This window comes from Equus quagga, chromosome 13 (assembly GCF_021613505.1).
Source record: "Equus quagga isolate Etosha38 chromosome 13, UCLA_HA_Equagga_1.0, whole genome shotgun sequence".
NCBI classification, from domain to species: Eukaryota; Metazoa; Chordata; class Mammalia; order Perissodactyla; family Equidae; genus Equus; species Equus quagga.
In genome coordinates this window covers 91,800,657-91,818,375 of record NC_060279.1, presented here as the reverse complement: position 1 = coordinate 91,818,375, position 17,719 = coordinate 91,800,657, and the positions used below count along the sequence as shown (strand labels likewise).

Here is a 17,719-nt window from a genome sequence, read left to right as displayed (position 1 = left end):
CGCTGTGGATGAGCACCCCCCCCCCCCGCCCCCCACCCAACGCACACGCACTCGCTGCTCCCTATCCGATCGATCGTACTGCTCTCGCCACTCCTTGGTGACCTTCTCCCTCTCCCTTCTTACTCGACTGGTGGAAAGATACCATTTCTCTGCTCCTTTTAAAAGTGGGTGTGATCGAGTTTTCCATATTCACTTGACATAAACTTAATCATTCTACAATCGGAGTTCGAGAGGCAAGGAGGTGGGGCTGGGGGACAGAGGGTGCCCGACTGGAGGAGGTAGGGGGTCCGGGATGGAGGGACGGGGACGGATGGGGACTGGGGGGGAATGGTGGGGCACAGGGGGGAGGGATTGGAGCACGGGCGTGGGGTTGGGAGTTCGCGGGTGGCGCGGAGAAGTGGGGGACTCGTGGGATCAGGAAGAGGAGACAGAGCAGCCAGGGCTGGGCGTCTTGGAGAGGGTGGGCCTGGAGGTCAGAAGGGCCCAACCGTGGGTAGGAAAAGGAGGGGGAAGGCGAGGGTGGGGGTTAGAGAGTGGGGCCCGGGGCGTAAGGAACAGAGTGAACTGGGTGGGTTCCGAAGAGTATCGGTGTGGGAACTTCGCGGGACGGGCCGGGCCCGAAGGCTCGGCCCGCGGACCGCGCAGGCGCCGCCGCTCTAGGTCAAGTCCGCGTCAAGGGGTGCGGCCGGGGGTGTGTGTGTGTATTTCACGGCATCCCCCCCCCCCAACGCCTCCCCGCTAGCCGAGTCTCCGTCTCTGGTCCCGCCCCTTTCTCGGAAGTGACCGGCGGGTCGTCCAACCAGAGCGGCGGGCCGGGCGCGGTGCAGCCAATGGCGCGGCGGGGGAGGAGCTGGGGAGGGGGCTTGCAGGGCCCGTGCGGGGGGCTGGGGGCCTCGAAGGGCTCCGGAGCCGCGACGGGCGAGCCATGGCGCTGGGGCTGCAGCGCGCAAGGTACTGGGTTCTGGGGCAGGCATGATGGGCATCGGGGGGCGGTCCTCCTTCCAGGGACCCCTGAGCCGGGCGGGGGACGCACACCCGGGTACAAGCCACGGCCGCCCCGGGACGCGTGGGTGGGGGCACAGCCCCGCCGCACCGTCTGCCCTAGGGGATCGCAGGGGTGGGGGAGTCCCCAAGTCCCCGGCTGCCCCGCCCCTCTAGGCAGGAGCGACTTCGGGGTCGTGACGCCCGAGTTCCTGCTGCTCCGAGTTCGCTTCCCCTCCTGGCTGGGTGTGAAACTCGGGGTCCCCACGGAATTGGGGGTGGTTGCGTTTGAGTAGTTCTGGGCTTCTCTGGGAGGCGTTCTCCCTCCACATATTGACCCTTCTGGGCTCCAAACCCCCAGACTTGAGGTTGTTCTTTGCTACCAGATCCCTGGGATCCTAGGGGGTATGAGGTCCCCCCAAATTGAGCCTTCTCAGCTCTAGAGAGTCCCTTGGAATGGGGAGTCAGTTCCTGAGTTCCAGAGAGATCTCCTTTAATTGGACCCTCCCTGACACAGTCGCCCAAACCTTGAGTTCCCTAGAGATAGGCAGAGGGCGTCCCCTTTCAGAAGCTACTGGGACCCTTCCCAAGGCCTTTTGGTAGCCTTTTGGAAGATAAGGTCACCCCCTCTAATAACAGGGAAACAGCTTGACCTACTTCCCAAAGTCTGGCCCAGTTATCTCATTCCTCCACCCCCCACCTCCCCCCAGTCCCTGTGATGGTGGGAGGGGGCCCCACCCCAGCCTTATCTGGGGAAGACCCCATGGAGGGTGCTGTGTCTGATCCTGTGCAGGCGGGGATGAGAGCGCCCCCCGCCCGCCACAGTGCCCTGCTGGGGTCATCCTGGGCGGAGGGTGGGTCTCTGTGCTCACTGCCCAGCAGGTGCAGATCTGCTGAGGTGACTGGGGACCTGTGCTCGGGGCCCACGGGCAGGACATCCTATCTGGCCATGTTTTCATGGGACCCCGGAAAATGTCCCTGGCCCTTGGTTTCCCCCTGTCCAATCTGAGGCGTCCAAGAAGCCTCACCCCCTTCCCTCCTCCCTGGCTTCGCAGGTCTGATTGGATCTGTCTACACCCCCTATGTTTTCACCCACCCAAGCCGCACCCCTCTCCCCCCAATTCTGTTCCAGTCTCTGGCTCTGGGCCCGCCAGGGAACTCCATCCCACCATCTCTGGGCCAGCCCCGGCCCAGCCCCTCCCAGCGCCCCCTTCTGGCTGGGTGGGGGCCCCTCTTGGCTGAGCTGGGGTGCTCCCCCTTCCCCAGCGAAGGCCAGCCCTTTCCTGTGGTGTCATCCAGCCCTGTGCGCCACCCACTCGTAACTCGCACCCGGATCCCGGCCCCGCTTCATCCCCTCCTGCACCCCTAGGATGGCACCTGGGCCAACGGGGGCCTGGGTGATGGTGAGTGGGCCCCCCCCACCTCCTCACCCCCTTCCTTCCTTCCAGCTGGGGCTTCCTGCTGCCCCCGAGCAGGGGTGTTCTTCGGAAGTCCCTGATGGGCCTGTTGCCCCAGGCCCCCCCAGGTTGGAGGGTTCCCCAGAGAAGATAGGACTTCGGGTACGGGCACCCCACTGGATTCCATGCCCTGGGAATGAGTGGCGTGGGGGGGGAGCAGAGAGACACCCCCTGACTGCCACCCCGAAGTCCCTTATCAAATCCAAACCCTGCCTTGGGCCTCTCAGGCCACGCCTGGGCAGTGCCAAGAGGGGTCCCCGCCCAGATACAGCCTGAGCCCCCCCAAATCCTCTACATTTTCTGCAAGATCCAAGAGCCAGCTGAGTGTGAGAAGAGACACCCAGGGGCAGCCCTGAATGTGGGCCGGCGTCTCCCTACTTTCTCTGGGCCTTTGCTTACGGGTGACAAGTTCTTCAGGATCGGGAAAAGTGGACTTCTCCTTCTCCTGGTTGGGGGGGCCCCAGGCCCCATTCCCAGGCCTCACCCTGGGGCCTCCAGGCCCTGGCCCCACCCCCTGTTCTCTGCTGGAACACAGAGGAAGGGTGGCAGGGTTCCAGCCGCACGTCCCAGGCTGGGCAGAGTGCCAGGGGGCTGGACCAGGGCCGGGCACGCGGCCAGCTGGAGAGACTGGCCAGCTATGGAAACCAGAGGCAGCAGAAGTGGGACACGGGGAAGGGACGGAGGCCACTGGGCAAAGGAGGGGCAGGGCAGGGGCCCCTTGGGGGGGGACACACCTGCCAAGGCATGACATTTAAGAGCACAGGCCCCAAAGTCGGGGTTCAAATCCAAGCTCTCCCAGTTCCTGGCTGTGTGGCCTTGTGCCAGTGACTGCCTCTCTGAGCCTGAGTTTCATCGCCTGGAAAATGGGGGTCATCCCTCCCCTCCCCTGCACCAGATCAAGCTGAGGAGCCATGGGGGAACAGATCTTTGGGGCAGGACAGCCCGTCGATGTGCAATAAGCTGTGTTCAAGTCACACGGAGATCTGGGCAGAAGTGGACACACACACGGTGGGGCTAACTGAGACGCGTTGAGCATAATCAGTGGAGGGCCCTGGAGTTCCCGGCTAGGTGACTTGGGGGCCGGAGATGCCATCGCTCAGAGCCTTTGTCAAAGAGAGACCACTTCTGGTTCATAGGGTTGTTCAAAGGATTCAGTGGGGTCTCCTGCTCCGTGAGTGTCCAATACACCAAAGCCATCATTATTATCACGATCACTGTTATTTAGTCTTCTTCCCAAAATGCTTGTGTAAAAGTCATGGATGGAATTGCACACACACGCCACACCCCGGGGTTACCACCAGGGCCCATGGGTTTCTCCAGTGCCCGAAAGGTTCCTAAGTCTTCCAGCCTTGACGTGGACAGAGGGGGAATAATAAGTTTACCCTTTTTAGAGCACTCATCCATTGCCACGCCCTGTTCTAAGGCCCTCACATATTTCATTTAATCTTCAAAACGGCCCTATGAGGTTGTGTTGTGATGGTGCACAGGGAGGCTGTGCAGTTTGTCCAGAGTCACACAGTGAATAAGAAATGGAGTCGAGACTGGACCCCTGAACCAGAGGGACTAGCCCCTGCTCTGTTTAAAAGGAAAGGCCAGAGATCCAGGTGTCCGTGAGGCCAGCCAGAGGCCCACGCTTCCTGTCAGAAGACCATCCAGAGAACAGGCTGGGAGCTGGAAGGAGGGTCCCGCTGCAGACACCAGCTGGCTCCTTCTATGGGGAGAGAAGTCTGCCACGGAGGATTACAGAGCCCAGCTGCCTGGGAGGTGGGGGGCTGGCCCCACCCCTGTTCCTGTTCCCTCAGTCCGGGCCCCCAGCTCCGTGAGGCCCGCCCACCCCCACCCTCTGGGCAGGAAGACAAACAGGGCTGGGACAGGCCAGGACGGAATGTCCTCTGGGCAGAGCAGGACTGGAGGCCCTTGCCCCCACCAGCCAGGAGGGAGGGATGGGGGCGATTGCTGGCTCCCTCCACCACTCCACCCAGCCTGCCCCCTTCTGTCCCTCCCACCCGGTTGCCCTGTGGAGTTTTTCCCCCTCTGTAGCCAGACACGACAGTCCCCTCTCCTCTCCCCATTGTGGGGCTGCAGGTCTTCTGCTTGGGGGTGAGGTTGATGCCACCCCCTAGAAGTGGCCTCTCTGGCTTTTAGGAAGGGAAGGCTCCCCTTCTAGAGTTCTACTTCCCTGGGCTGGGTTACAAGGAAGGAATGAAGGACCATCACTGCCTGGGTCCAAATCGCAGCTCTGCTGGTTACTGGCTTTGTGACTTTTGGGGCAAAAGATTTCACCTGGCAGAGCCTCAGTTTCCCCTTTGTGAAATGGATGTTTAAAGTGCCTCCCGCTTGGGTCTCCTAGGATTGACTGCGTACACACAGGCAGAGTACTGACTATGGTGCCAGACACATGAATGCTTAGCACACCATAGCTGCTTATTAATGGTTTTACCAATATTATAAATATAGATACAATTATATATATGTAGGATCCTCTATAATTTTTTTTCCCAAAAAACTGTAGAGTTTGGGTTCAGAAGACCTGGAGTTTGACTTTTAAGACAGTGGCACAAACAAAGAGAAACATTAAAACCTGGAGATAAACCCAGGGCCCCAGAACAGAGAAAATTGAGGAATTCAAGCACACCAGGATTCCAAGCCTGGCTTCACACCTGATGGGCGAACGCTGCACCTCTCTGTGCCTCGGTTTCCTCATCTGTTCAATGGGGATAATGTTATTACCTTCTTTCTAGGGTTGTCTGAGCTCTAAATGGGTTAATATACGTTACACATTTGGCACAGGGATTGACATAATAGTAAAAGCTGGATAAGTGGCAGGTATTTGTGACAAAATGATGCTCACCCTGCCCCCACCCGTGCGTGCAGAATGTGGGCATTTGAAGTGGATTAAAGAGCAGGGGTGAGTGGTTACCTGTCGTCTAGACAGAACCCTGGGGTCAGTTTGCTGTCACCCTGGCAGGGCCCCTGTTGGTGGGTCGTTGGACTTTGAAATCTGTGCTGGAAGATTCTGAGGACTCAGCTCAGCTGGTAGGGGAAAGGGCGGGAGAGGGGGTTCTGGGAGCTGTAGGGCAGGGGGCCTGGGAGACTGCAGGCGTGCTCCCTTCCTTGGCTCTGGGCCAGGTCGGCCAGCTCTCCCCGCCCCCCACCCCCAGCAGGAGGCCTCCCTGGCCCCCAGGCGTCCCAAGCCCAGGGAATAAACAACAGATAAGTCAGGGAGGGGACAGAGCGGCTCTGGGCACGCCTCAGAGAGGAGTGAGGCGCTGGTGGGCTGGCGTGGGGACAGATAAAACCCGAGGCGAGGAGCGGCTCCAGAGTCTAACCCTCCCAGGTCCAGAGAGCTTCGGGGACTCGTCCGGGCCACAAAGCGAGGCCTTCACAGTCGTGGCCCTGCTGTCTGTGAGCCCGGGCCCCATGTGGCAGCACCCCACGTGCTTGTCCCCTCCGCCTCTTTCCCTTCCCGGGACGCCACCAGTGAATGCCGCCCATGCTGGCAGGTCGAGCACCGAGCTGCGCAAGGAGAAGTCCCGGGATGCGGCCCGCAGCCGGCGCAGCCAGGAGACCGAGGTGCTGTACCAGCTGGCGCACACGCTGCCCTTCGCGCGCGGGGTCAGCGCCCACCTGGACAAGGCCTCCATCATGCGCCTCACCATCAGCTACCTGCGCATGCACCGCCTCTGCGCCGCAGGTGAGCCCCGCCCCCGGGGAGGCCCTCCTCGGCGAGGCCCCGCCCCCGGAAAGCTGCATCCTTGGGGCGGCCCGGCCTCCGGGAAGCCCTCTCTCCACAAGGCCCCGCCCCCGACGTCTTCCCGGCGGAGCCCCACCCCTCTGGCCCGCCTCCCTGGTGAGGCACCGCCCCCTTCGAATTCCGGGCCAGTCGGAGCCCAGTTCCCTGGGAGGCCCCGCCCCCTTAGGAGTCTATCACTCGTGAGGCCCCGCCTTTTGGAATGCGCCCTTGGGAAGCTCCGCCTCCTTAGGGTTAGAACTCAAGGAATAGGAGGCCTGCTGCTCCTTAAGGCGCGTCAACCCCTAGGATTTGGTCCCCTGGGAGACCTTCCTGGCTAGGCCCCGTCCCCTTAAATAATAAATACCCCTGGGAGGCTTCGCTGCCCAATTTTTAATTACTTGAGAAAGTCTCTCTTCCCCTCCCCTAGCTCTACGGCTGGTCCTTTTAGTAGCAATCCCCTAGAACTCCCACCAGTTAGAATTCCACTCTGCAGGAGGCTTTGCCACACTCACCGCCCCCCCCCCCCGCCCCCCCCCCCCCCCACACACACAGTCCTTGGAATCCCAGGACCCTGAAAAGATTTTATTATAAGGAACATAGAGTCATCCTCTGGCTGGCTCTGCCCATTAGACTTCCCTGCCCCCTAGAATTTGACTTCTCTGGGAGGCCCTGTCCCCTTAGAGTTCTGTCGCCTAGGAGTCCTTGCTTTTTTAGAATTCTGCCCACCTGCAAGGTCATTCCCCAAGAATTCTGAACTCCTGGGAGGCTTGGCCCCCTTAGAATTCTGACTCCCCCTAGGCCCTAGCCCCTTAGAATTTTGACCCCCTAGGAACTCTGTCCCCTTAGAATTCTGTCCTCTGAGAGGCCCACCCCCTTAGAATTCTATTCCTTTGGGAGACCCCTACCTCCTTAGAATTGTGTCCCTCTAGGAGGCCCTGCTCCCTTAGAATTCTGATCCTTGTTGGCCCTGCCCTCTTCCTTGGGACTGCAAGCCACTGGGATGTGCCCCCACTCACCTCGGGGTACCTATACGTTCTTCTGAGTGAGGGAAGGCAGAGGGGGGTCGAGCCAGGGCAGGCCCACGGCTGAATAGAGATGCCCCATCCACCCTGGCCCGGACACCAGGGGAGTGGAACCAGGTGGCAGCAGGGGGCGGACCGCTGGATGCCTGCTACCTGAAGGCCCTGGAGGGTTTCGTCATGGTGCTCACCGCCGAGGGAGACATGGCTTACCTGTCGGAGAATGTCAGCAAACACTTGGGCCTCAGTCAGGTGAGAGGAGCTGCCTGCTTTGTGCCTGGCCCCGTGCAGGTGATGCAGGGATGCAGAGGGGGCAAGGACCACCTTAGCCGTGCCTTTACAGGGCCCACAGTACAGAGGGACGACAGACGTGTCCCCAGACGGGGGAGCCTCAGAATGGTCGGGGCTGGGATGGGACAGGACAGCCTTGGGGGTTGTGCATGCCTGGGGATGGGGGATACCTGCCCCAGCCTGAGGGGCAGTGGAGAGCTTCCTGGAGGAGAAGACATCGGTTCTGAAACATGAAGGACTTAGCCAGTCAAGGGATATGGGAAATGGATGGCAGCAGTGAAGACTGGGAAGGTACATGGCCGAGGGGACAGAATATGCAAAGACCCAGGGGTGAGATAAAACAGACCATTTGGGAGAAATAAAGATAATTATCCTGGCTACGTGCAGAGTGCAGTGGGAGAAGGTGAGAGAAAAAAGGCTAGCGAGGTCAGCAGGGGCTAGATAGTTTAGGGCCAAATTAGAAGGTTTATGGCCAGGGCACTGGGGAGCCATGGGAGGATTTTAAGCAGGGGAGAGGTTGTCTCAGAGAGGTAGAATCAGATTTACATTTCAGAAAGCCCCCTCTGGGTGCTGCACAGAGATAGCCTTGGAGGGGGCGAGACCAGAGGCTGGGAGATCCCCAAGGAGGTGGATGCCGGGCCTCAGGTGGGAGTAAGGCCTTGGGGCTGGGAAGACAAGCAAGGGACACTGAGGGACTAGAACTAATTTCAGCTAATCCTCACAGCAAGCCCCATATGAGAGCTACCGTTCTTTTTTTTTCTACTTCATGTAAATGGGCTCCGTGGTTGGCATCCGTTGCTTTTTCCTGCCTCATTACCCCACCTCTGGTCCCAATTTCTCTGTCAACTTGAGCTCTTGGGCTCAGAGAGGTGAATGTCCCAAGGTCCCAAAGCTCGGAAGTGGCAGAGCCAGAATTCAAATCGAGCTACAAGAGGGGCCATCAGAGGAGGAAGAGCTCACTTCCCTAGTCCAGCATCACCACCGGGCTGTGAGCTGTGTGGGTCCCCTTTCATCTGTGTCCCCTCCTCCCAGCACCAGGCTCCTTTCCTGAACTGAAAGAGCAAGTTGGTCTTTGGCTTGCCAAACGGGTGGGATTTGAACAGGGTCTCACCTCAGGGCCTTTGCACTTGCTGTTCCCTCTTTCCAGAACACTCTACTCCAGAGAGCCACAAGACCACTCACCGGCTTTGTTTAGCAATTTGTTTAAATGTCACCTCTGCAAAGAAACTGTCCCTGACAACTGCCTCTAAGATAGCCTTGCATCCTTTCATCACTTTACTCTGCTTTCGTTTTCTTCCTATTACTTATTATATTGTTTCACATATGTGTGCTGTTTTCTTTCTGTTTTTCTTTGTTTCTTGTCTATCTCCTCCTGCCAGCCGGTAAGCTCTGAGAGGAGGGATTCTGTGTGGTCACTGCTGTGCCCACACCCTCTAGAAGAGGGCCTGCAAATAGCATGCTGAAGAAAGGAATGAAGGCATGAATGAATGAATGAATGAATGAATAGGGAGAGGGACGAAGTAATCCGGGCTCATGAACTAGGGCAGGGCTGATGAGGATGGGAAGGAGGAGCTGGGTCGGAGACCCTGGTGAATGTGCTTTCCCTCCCAGACACCGCCTCTGCTTCCCTCCCTCGCAGCTGGAGCTCATCGGACACAGCATCTTTGATTTCATCCATCCCTGTGACCAAGAGGAGCTGCAGGACGCCCTGACCCCACGGCACAGTGAGTTCCCTGGAGGCCTCTATCCCCACAGCACAGAAACTGAGGCTTCACCCTCCCCCCAGCATCTCCCCTCCTCTGGAAGATTGGACTGAGAGAAATGGGGCGAGGAGGACGCAGCCCTGCCCTGGGTCTGAGGGGACATGGCCCTTCCCTGGGCTCCAAGGGGATGTGGCCCTGCCCTGGGGTCCGAGGGGACACGGGCCTGCCCTGGGGCCCGAGGGGACACATCCCTGCCCTGGGAGGTCTGAAGGAGATACCCCACCCCCGAGGGCCCCTCTCTGGTTCCGGGTCTCAGTTTGGTGATGAGGCTGGGGAGACTGAGTCCCCAGGGTGCTGGAGGGAACTGGGCCCTGTGCGAGGCTGCCTAGTGACCGGCGCCCCCCCCCCCCCACCGTGGCCCTCCCCAGGCCTCTCCAAAAAGAAGCCGGAGGCCCCCACAGAGCGGTGCTTCTCCTTGCGCATGAAGAGCACCCTCACCAGCCGCGGGCGCACCCTCAACCTCAAAGCGGCCACCTGGAAGGTGGGCAGGGCTGGCCTGAGGAGGGCGAGGGGCCTGGGGGCCTGCTGGGGCTGGGATGAGCCCTCAAATTCTGGCAGCAGGTTGGAGCCTAGGGTGTCCTAGGCCGGGGATCCTGTGGGGCTCTCAGGCTGGATCCAGTGGATCCTTCAGGTGTCTAGGAGATTGGGGGTCTGTGGAGTTATGGGTCTGGGGGTCCTGAATCCTTTCTTAGGCTGGATCTCTGTGGGGCTGGGGCTGGGGGCTCCTCAGCCCCCATGGGGTTGGAATCTCCATGGGGTTGGAATCTGGGGACCCTCAGAGCTCCCTGAGTCTTGGAATCTGGGGGGTCATCAGAACTTCCTTAGGTTGGTCTCTATGGGGTTGAGGTCCAGGGTGTCCTCAGAGCTCTCTGAGCTGCCCCCCTGGAGACCTCAGGGCCTTCTTCTTCTCCGCTCCCTGTGGGGCCACAGACATGCCTCCCGGCCCCGTGAGTGGCCCCAGGCCCAGGCGCGTCACCGCCTTGCTCTGCCCCCCACCAGGTGCTACACTGCTCTGGACACATGAGGGCCTACAAGCCCCCTGCACAGACTTCTCCAGCTGGGAGCCCCACCCTGGAGCCCCCCTTGCAATGCCTGGTGCTCATCTGTGAAGCCATCCCTCACCCGGGCAGCCTGGAGCCCCCGCTGGGCCGGGGTGCCTTCCTCAGCCGCCACAGCCTGGACATGAAGTTCACCTACTGCGACGAGAGGTGGGCGGGAGCCCTGTCTTCATCTGCCTTCCTGCCCAACTTCCCTCCCTCTGTTTCTTCTCCCGCTGCCCGGGTCCTCTCTCTGGTCTGTTTCTGTCTCTCGGACTCCATCTCTCTCTGTCTCTGTGTGTCTGCCCGTCTCTGAATTTTCTGTGGGTCTTTTCATCTTTGATCGTGTCTCTCTCTCTCTGTGTCTTTCTCATAGTTTCTCCCTCCTGGTCCTTCTGTTGCTTTCCTTAAGCGAGTCAATTGGTGGCAAGCAGGTAGTCCAGTGTCGACACGCAGTAAGCACTCCATAAACCGTCATTATTCATTCTCCCTCCACCCTTCCCTTTCTCCCTTTTTCTCTCTCCCCTCTGCTCCTCTCTCCCTCCCTGCCTCCCTTCATTTTTCGGTGTCTTCCTTCTTTCCCTCATCCCAGAGTTGCAGGCGATTCTGGCTTCAGACTGTGGGTTTAAATCCTGGCTGTGTGCCTTTGGCCAAACGACTTCACCTCTCTGGGCCACACTTTCCTCCTCTGTCCTATGGAACGACAGCAGAATCTACTTCAAACGGTCGTTCTGAGTGCCCGGTGGGTTGCCTGGCACAGAGCCCTATAGAAGTGTGTGTTTTTTAAATCATTATCATCATGATTACTTTTTATTTCTCTTCATTCTTCTCTTTTCGTGATTTTCTTCCTTCCTCTTCCCCTGTCGTATTTCTTTCACATTGTCTCTTTTTCTTTCTTCACTCTTCCCATTTCCACCCTCTTTCTCCCCTCATGTTAGTTTCCTGTTGCGATGGTAGCATAGACCACAAAAGTTGTGCCTCAAGACGACCCACATTCACTGTTTCACGGTTCTGGAGGTGAGACATCTGAAATGAGTCTTATGAAGCTAAAATCAAGGGCTGTGTTCCTTCTGGAGGCTCCATGGAAGAATCGTTGCCTTAAAAGCTTCTGGAGACTTCCTACATTCCTTGGCTCGTGGCCCCTTTCGCCATCTTCAGCCTCTCCTCCATCATTGCATCTCCTATTCTCACTCTGATCGTCTGCCTCCGTCTTATAGGGACCCCTGCGATTACACTGGGTCCACCCAGATAATCCGGGATCATCTCCCATCTCAGGATCCCTAACTTCATCACATATGCAGAGTCTCTTTTGCCATGTGAGGTGGCATATTCCCAGGTTCCGGGAATCAGGACGTCTTTGGGCGCCATTATGGAGCCTACCACGTCTCCTTTTCTATTTCTTGTTCTTTCCCTTTCTGTTACAACCCTGTCTCTCTGTCTTGCTGGCTTCCTCCCTTTGTCCCCCTGCCCCTTCCCTCCACCCACCCTCCACCTCAGCCAGTTTAACTGACCAGGCCCCCCCGCCCCCATCCCAGGATCGCGGAGGTTGCCGGCTACAGCCCCGATGACCTGATTGGCTGTTCCGCCTACGAGTACATCCATGCGCTGGACTCCGACGCAGTGGGTCAGAGCATCCACACCCGTACGTGTTCCCAGTCCATTTCCCGGGGCCTGGAGCTGGCACTACATGGCCCCAGACAACACCGACTCCCTGCTCCCCAGGGAACCTATCCCCCCACCCTCTGAAGCCAGCCCCCCAGCTCCCCACAGCTCAGGGAGTCTTCCTCCTCCCCACCCCAACACCAGCTCCCTGCTCCCCAAGCCCCAGGGAGCCTTCTCTTCTCTGGCCCCTTCATACCCAACCTCTGCTCCCAGATCCTTCTCTCCCCACTTGCCCCTTCTGTGGCCCTGACCCCTCCCTGTCCCCTTTCACAGTGCTGAGCAAGGGCCAGGCAGTAACGGGGCAGTATCGCTTCCTGGCCCGGAGTGGTGGCTACCTGTGGACCCAGACCCAGGCCACAGTGGTGTCGGGGGGCCGGGGCCCCCAGTCAGAGAGTATTGTCTGTGTCCACTTCCTGATCAGGTAAGCGGGAGGGGGTGGGGCGGCTATGTGGGTGGGTCTGGTCTGCATGTGTGTGAGAGGCAGCGTGCACAGCTCCATGAATGTGGAACGTGTGTGACTAAATGCACCCACGTGTCTACAGGCACACACGAAGGTGCACGGGGGTGTGTCCGTTACTTTACACTGAAAGGACTCTATAACTTAAGAAATTTAGCAGAATCCTGGGGATGTTTTTGCTTTTTAAAAAAATGAAGTGTCATTTACGTATAGAAGATTCACTCTTTTTGGTGTACGGTTCTGTGCGTTTTGCTATGTGTGGAATTGTGTAACCACTACCACAATCAAGCAATAGAATAATCTCATCACCCAAAAAAATTCTCTCCTAATGAACCCCAGCCCACCTCCAGTCCCTGGCGACCACCGATCTGTTCTCTGACCCTAGAATTTTGCCTTTTCTAAGATGTCATCCTGGAAAATCCTATAGGATGTAGGATTTTGAGTTTGGCTTTTTTCACTCATAACGTATTTAAAATTCATCTCTGTTGTGGTGCGTGTCAATGGTTCCTTTTTAATGCTGAGTGGTATTCTGTGATGTGAATATGAGTGGACCACTGTTTGTTTATCCACTCACCAGTGGGCGGACATTTGAGCTGTTCCCTATTTTGGGTGATGATGCAAAAAGCCACTGTAAACATTCTCATACAGGATTTTGTGAGATCATGTGTTTTCATTTCTCTTGAGTAAACACCTAGGAGTGGAATGGATGGGCCCTACGGTCAGTGTATATTTAACTTCCTAAGAAACTGCCAGACCGCTTTCCGAAGGGCCGTACCATTTTGCAGTCCCATCAGCGATGTCCGAGGGTTCCAGTTCCTCAGCCTCCTTGCCAGCCTTTTGCTTTGTTTTGTCTTGTTGGGTTTGAATTCCAACCATTCTATTGGATGCTTAGTGGTAAATCCTAGGCTCCCTCCTCCTCCTCATGTATCTTAGAAGTTTTTCACATGACAACATCATGACAAGCGCAGCAAATTATCACATAAGACAGACAGAATTACAGCTTTTCTTTGAAGATTATCTTCCAGGACACGGCATCGATTTCTAAAGCTTTAGGAGTTTTCCCAGGTCTCTTTGATCCAGGACAGATTCTGTTAGAAAACAGAAATTGCTAACAGGGATATTCGTATGAGTCTTCACATTGCCCAAGAAAACAAGACTGAGCATCTGTGGAAAGTTCTCATTTTAACACCTTTTCAAATTAGACACTTGGAATAACTTGTAGGTATGGAAAGAGGTCTCTCCATTGTCACTGCAAGAGAGAGGGACCTGGCCCCATCTTTTCTGGAAACTCCTTTTTTTTTTTTTTGAGGAAGATTAGCCCTGAGCTAACTGCTGCCAATCCTCCTCTTTTTGCTGAGGAAGACTGGCCCTGAGCTAACATCCGTGCCCATCTTCCTCTGCTTTATATGTGGGATGCTTGACAAGCGGTGCCATGTCCGCACCCGGTATCCGAACCGGTGAACCCCAGGCCGCCGAAGCAGAACATTCGAACTTAACCGCTGCGCCACTGGGCCGGCCCCTGGAACCTCCTTTTATTCACTAGGAAGATTTGCCTTTTTACAGCCCAGCCGTGGGATTGCAAATGTGTGCACTGTAATCGAGGGGCAGGCCAGGAGGTTCAGTTTTGCTGGCAGAAAATGGGGAGGAATGAATAGTTTACTTAGTAACAGGGAAATGAGGAGCAGAGGGTGTTAATCAGCCTTGGGGCTGTGCACGTACTGTGTGGTGTGCAGCTCTGTGGCTGTTTACATGTGCTCAGGTGCTTACACTTTGTGGTATAAAAACCCCTCTCTTCTGCACCTGAGCCTCCCTCCAATGCAGTGAGCGAATGCTTCACAAAAGTAAAGCTCACTTATACGGGGCACCGCTGAATCGCCAGCGCCTAGAACCGTCCCTGGCACACGGGAGTTGCTCAATAAACCATAACAGAGAATACTTACGTAGAGCTCGCCTTGTGCCAGGCACGGCTCCACCCATTTTTCATATATTAACTCACTGAAGCCTCCTAACAACCTGGGAAGGAGGTAGGATTGTTATTTCCTCTTTACAGAGGAGGAAACTGAGGCCCAGACAGGTTCAGCCACATGCTCAAGGTCACACAGCTCGTAAGTGGCAGCGCTGGGGTTGGAACCCAGGCCGCTGGCTGCAGAGCCCTTGCTCTTAACTGCTAAGCGGGACTGGCCGTCTAGGAAGTGTTTGTGGAGTGAAGGAGCGAGTGAGCTCCACGTGGCCTGGATGCACGAGCAAGCCCGCCTGGAGGGCGTGTGTGCCCATATCTGTCCGGGGATACACGGGGGCATATCTGAGCGTTCCTGTTTCTGCCTCTGTGTACCAGGTGTGTGTACGTGTGTGACTGCGTGTGCTTGTGGTTTTCCAAGGGGATGGAGTGGCTTTGGTCCAGCCTCAACTGGGATGTTTCCAGCCCGGAAGGGGTTTTGGTGAGGATGTGGAAGGGTCCTAGCTTCTCACGGAGCTGGTGGGAGGACCACCCACGTTCCATCCTGGAGCGTGTCATGCAAATGAGATGCAAATGAGGGCTGGTCTTCAGCCCCAGCCGGATTCTGTTCCCTTGAATATGAAAAATGCCCCTGAATAGAAGCCTCACAAATAAAACCTTATTCATTAAAATATATCCCTATGAATGCTTCACATTTGATAACATGGGAATGTTAAATATAGATTCTTCATCAATACATTTATAAAAATAGGTTTATAAGTAAATATCTATAAGGATATCATCCTGGTGACAAGACATCCTCTGGGCTGTGGCCAGGGAGCCTCCCTGACTCCCACTCCCCTTTCTGCCCTGTACCCCAGCCGGGTGGAAGAGACCGAAGTGGTGCTGTCTTTGGAGCAAACGGAGCGACACTCTCGCAGACCCGTTCAGCGGGGTATCCCCTCTCAGGACGGCCCTAATCTTGGGGACAGCCTTGGTATGGGGTAGGGCTGGGGCTGGGAGGGGTTGTGTCCCCAGGATGCTTGGGAGGAAGCCCAAGTGCCTTAATTTGGCTCACCAGGCCCTATGTGACCTGCCTCCTGCTTCCCTCCCCTTCTTACTCACTCTCCGAACCACACCAGCTTCCTTAGTGCTCCTGGAACATGCCAGACTCTTTCCTGCCTCAGGACCTTTGCATGTGCAGTTTCCTTTGCCTAGAATGCTCTTCTCTCCCTGCTCCTCCCTCTTCTGTGTCCCTGGGATGATTGCTTCAGACTTGTTGGTCTCTGCTCTGAATCCTGCTGTGGCTCCCCATTATCCTCTCCCTTCAGCTTGTTCCCTGCTCCCATCTCACTGCTCTGGCTTCCAGCAATCTCCACCCTCCCCAGTTTGGCTCCTTTCTACCTCTTCCTTCTACCCCCCTGGACGAGCTTCCTTCCCTGTTTGTTCTTCAAGGCCTCACCTTCTCCAAGCTGTTGCTGGCAGCCCATGCGCCTGGGTGTGGTGTGGGGGTCCCCGGTATCTTTTCCTTTTCTGGCTCAGAACTGACTCAGGGCCATGTCTTGACCTCCATGGACCTGAGAGCCTCCTTGAAGGCCTCGGGCCAGTCTTTTCTTGTAACATGCCAGCCTCCCAGAGCCGAATGGCCGAATGCTGTTCTGTGCCGCTGGAGAACTGGGTCAGTCAGGTGCCCTGGTCCAGCCACGTCGAGTTTAAATATTAAAACATCTCCCCACCATTGGGCAATTGCGACTGTCTCGAGCCTACTGTATGCCCTTCACCCTCCACTGGCCTCTCCCCCGGGACCCTCCAGGGCCTGCCACAAGGTGACAACTGAAGGGGTAGCCCCTGGCCCCGCAGGGCTCCACCAGGACCCAGCTCCCCAGCACTGTGAACAGTGTCCCCCCGATTGGTTGTTGACGATGTCAGCTATGCTCCCTGGGGTTGGGGCGGAGGGCTCTGCCCTTCAGCCCTGGATGACCATCCTGTGTCCTCCTCTGTGTCCTGCAGACGCCTCTGGTCCCCGGATCCTGGCCTTCCTGCACCCCCCTTCCCTGAGCGAGGCCGCCCTGGCCGCCGACCCCCGCCGTTTCTGTAGCCCTGACCTCTGTCGCCTCCTGGCACCGATCCTGGATGGGACTTCAGCTGCTGCCACCCCCAGCGCACCCCCGGCCGCACGGCGCCCCCAGAGCCCTCTTCCAGTAAGCAGTCCAGCCCCCTTGGGCCCTCGGGGTCCAGGCTGCTTGGGCCCTTGGCCTGAACTGTGCTATTCTCTGGGCCTCAGTTTCTCCATTTGTGTAGTGGGAAGGTCAGGATGAGACAAGGTCTGGGGTTCCTTTAAGACCTCGATTCTAGATTCTTCCACTGTTATCTGGACCAAAACCTGGGATGTTTGGGACTGGCACAGGTGACCCCCTCCTTGCTTGTGACCCAGCATCCAGGCTCTCTGAACTTTGACCTCAAAGAGTCAAGAATATCTAATGTCTTAAATTACAGAAACCTGGGTTCAGATCCTGACTCCGTCACTTACCAGCTGTGTTACCCTGGACATGCAGGGCGTCAGTTTCTTCACCTGTAAAATTAGGATAATGGCAAGGAGCCACCATTGGTTACTGTGAGGGCCCAACGAGATCATTCACAGGATGCAGTAGCCAGGGGCCTGGGCCCTGGTGGATGCCCAGCAGGCTATAGCGGTTACTATTTATCCTGACCTTTGACTCAGGGGTCCAAATTATCTGGTGTTGACCTTCCTCATTCCCACCCTATGCACCCACCTAAATACCTTCTCTCCACCGGAGAAATAGAGTGACCTTTGACCTCAGCTTTTTCCCCTGGGACAGCTGGAGTCTGCATCATCTCCCAGACTCCAGACTCCAAGACCTTTAACCCCAGAAGGCCTGAATAGCACTGCCTCAGGTTTGGTCTTCTGAACCTTTTCTTCTTGCCCTGTGCACTCCGACTTTTGAACACTCAGGTTCAGAACTTATTTGCATCTGCTCTTTGACCCCCTCAGTGTCCCAGCTCTCTGACATTCGACCCTCGCTTCTGTCTGAGCTCAGATGTCCAGACTGTCTCACTGTTGCCATCTCCTGGGCTCAAGATTTCCTGAAGCCTTGATTCTCTTTCCCCACAGGCTGATCTCCCAGATGAACTACTTGTGGACGTGGAGAATGCACACAAAGTCTTTGCCTCCGGGAAAGACCTTGAGGCAGTGGAGACAGATCTGGATATAGCTCAGGTGAGGACCGGCGTGGAAGAAGAGTCTTCACCCCTGTGCTCTGGGGGCTGACATGTCTGAGTTTGAGAGAGGGGTGGTGGGATGGTTAAGGGGATGCGTGGATGGATGGATGGATGGATGGACCATTGTATTCATTAGGTGGATG

General features: G+C 56.9%; 1 protein-coding gene across 6 annotated transcripts in view; it reads left to right on the top strand.

The window, feature by feature from the left end:
- The first annotated feature begins 856 nt into the window (after window positions 1–856).
- The window catches only part of HIF3A (hypoxia inducible factor 3 subunit alpha), a 27,715-nt gene continuing 10,852 nt past the window's right edge, over window positions 857–17,719 (top strand). For 4 of the 6 annotated variants that reach the window (XM_046681747.1, XM_046681748.1, XM_046681743.1 and 1 more), the window contains exons 1-10: window positions 5,782–6,132; window positions 7,297–7,442; window positions 9,121–9,205; window positions 9,613–9,725; window positions 10,244–10,452; window positions 11,817–11,923; window positions 12,217–12,364; window positions 15,218–15,333; window positions 16,347–16,537; window positions 17,470–17,574. In XM_046681747.1, the coding sequence (XP_046537703.1) occupies window positions 5,859–6,132; window positions 7,297–7,442; window positions 9,121–9,205; window positions 9,613–9,725; window positions 10,244–10,452; window positions 11,817–11,923; window positions 12,217–12,364; window positions 15,218–15,333; window positions 16,347–16,537; window positions 17,470–17,574 (1,494 nt within the window). In that variant the 5' untranslated portion in view covers window positions 5,782–5,858. Of the gene's footprint in view, window positions 952–2,257; window positions 2,385–5,781; window positions 6,133–7,296; window positions 7,443–9,120; window positions 9,206–9,612; window positions 9,726–10,243; window positions 10,453–11,816; window positions 11,924–12,216; window positions 12,365–15,217; window positions 15,334–16,346; window positions 16,538–17,469; window positions 17,575–17,719 lie in introns of those variants that run through there. The other 2 variants (XM_046681745.1, XM_046681746.1) reach the window with 2 other exon arrangements.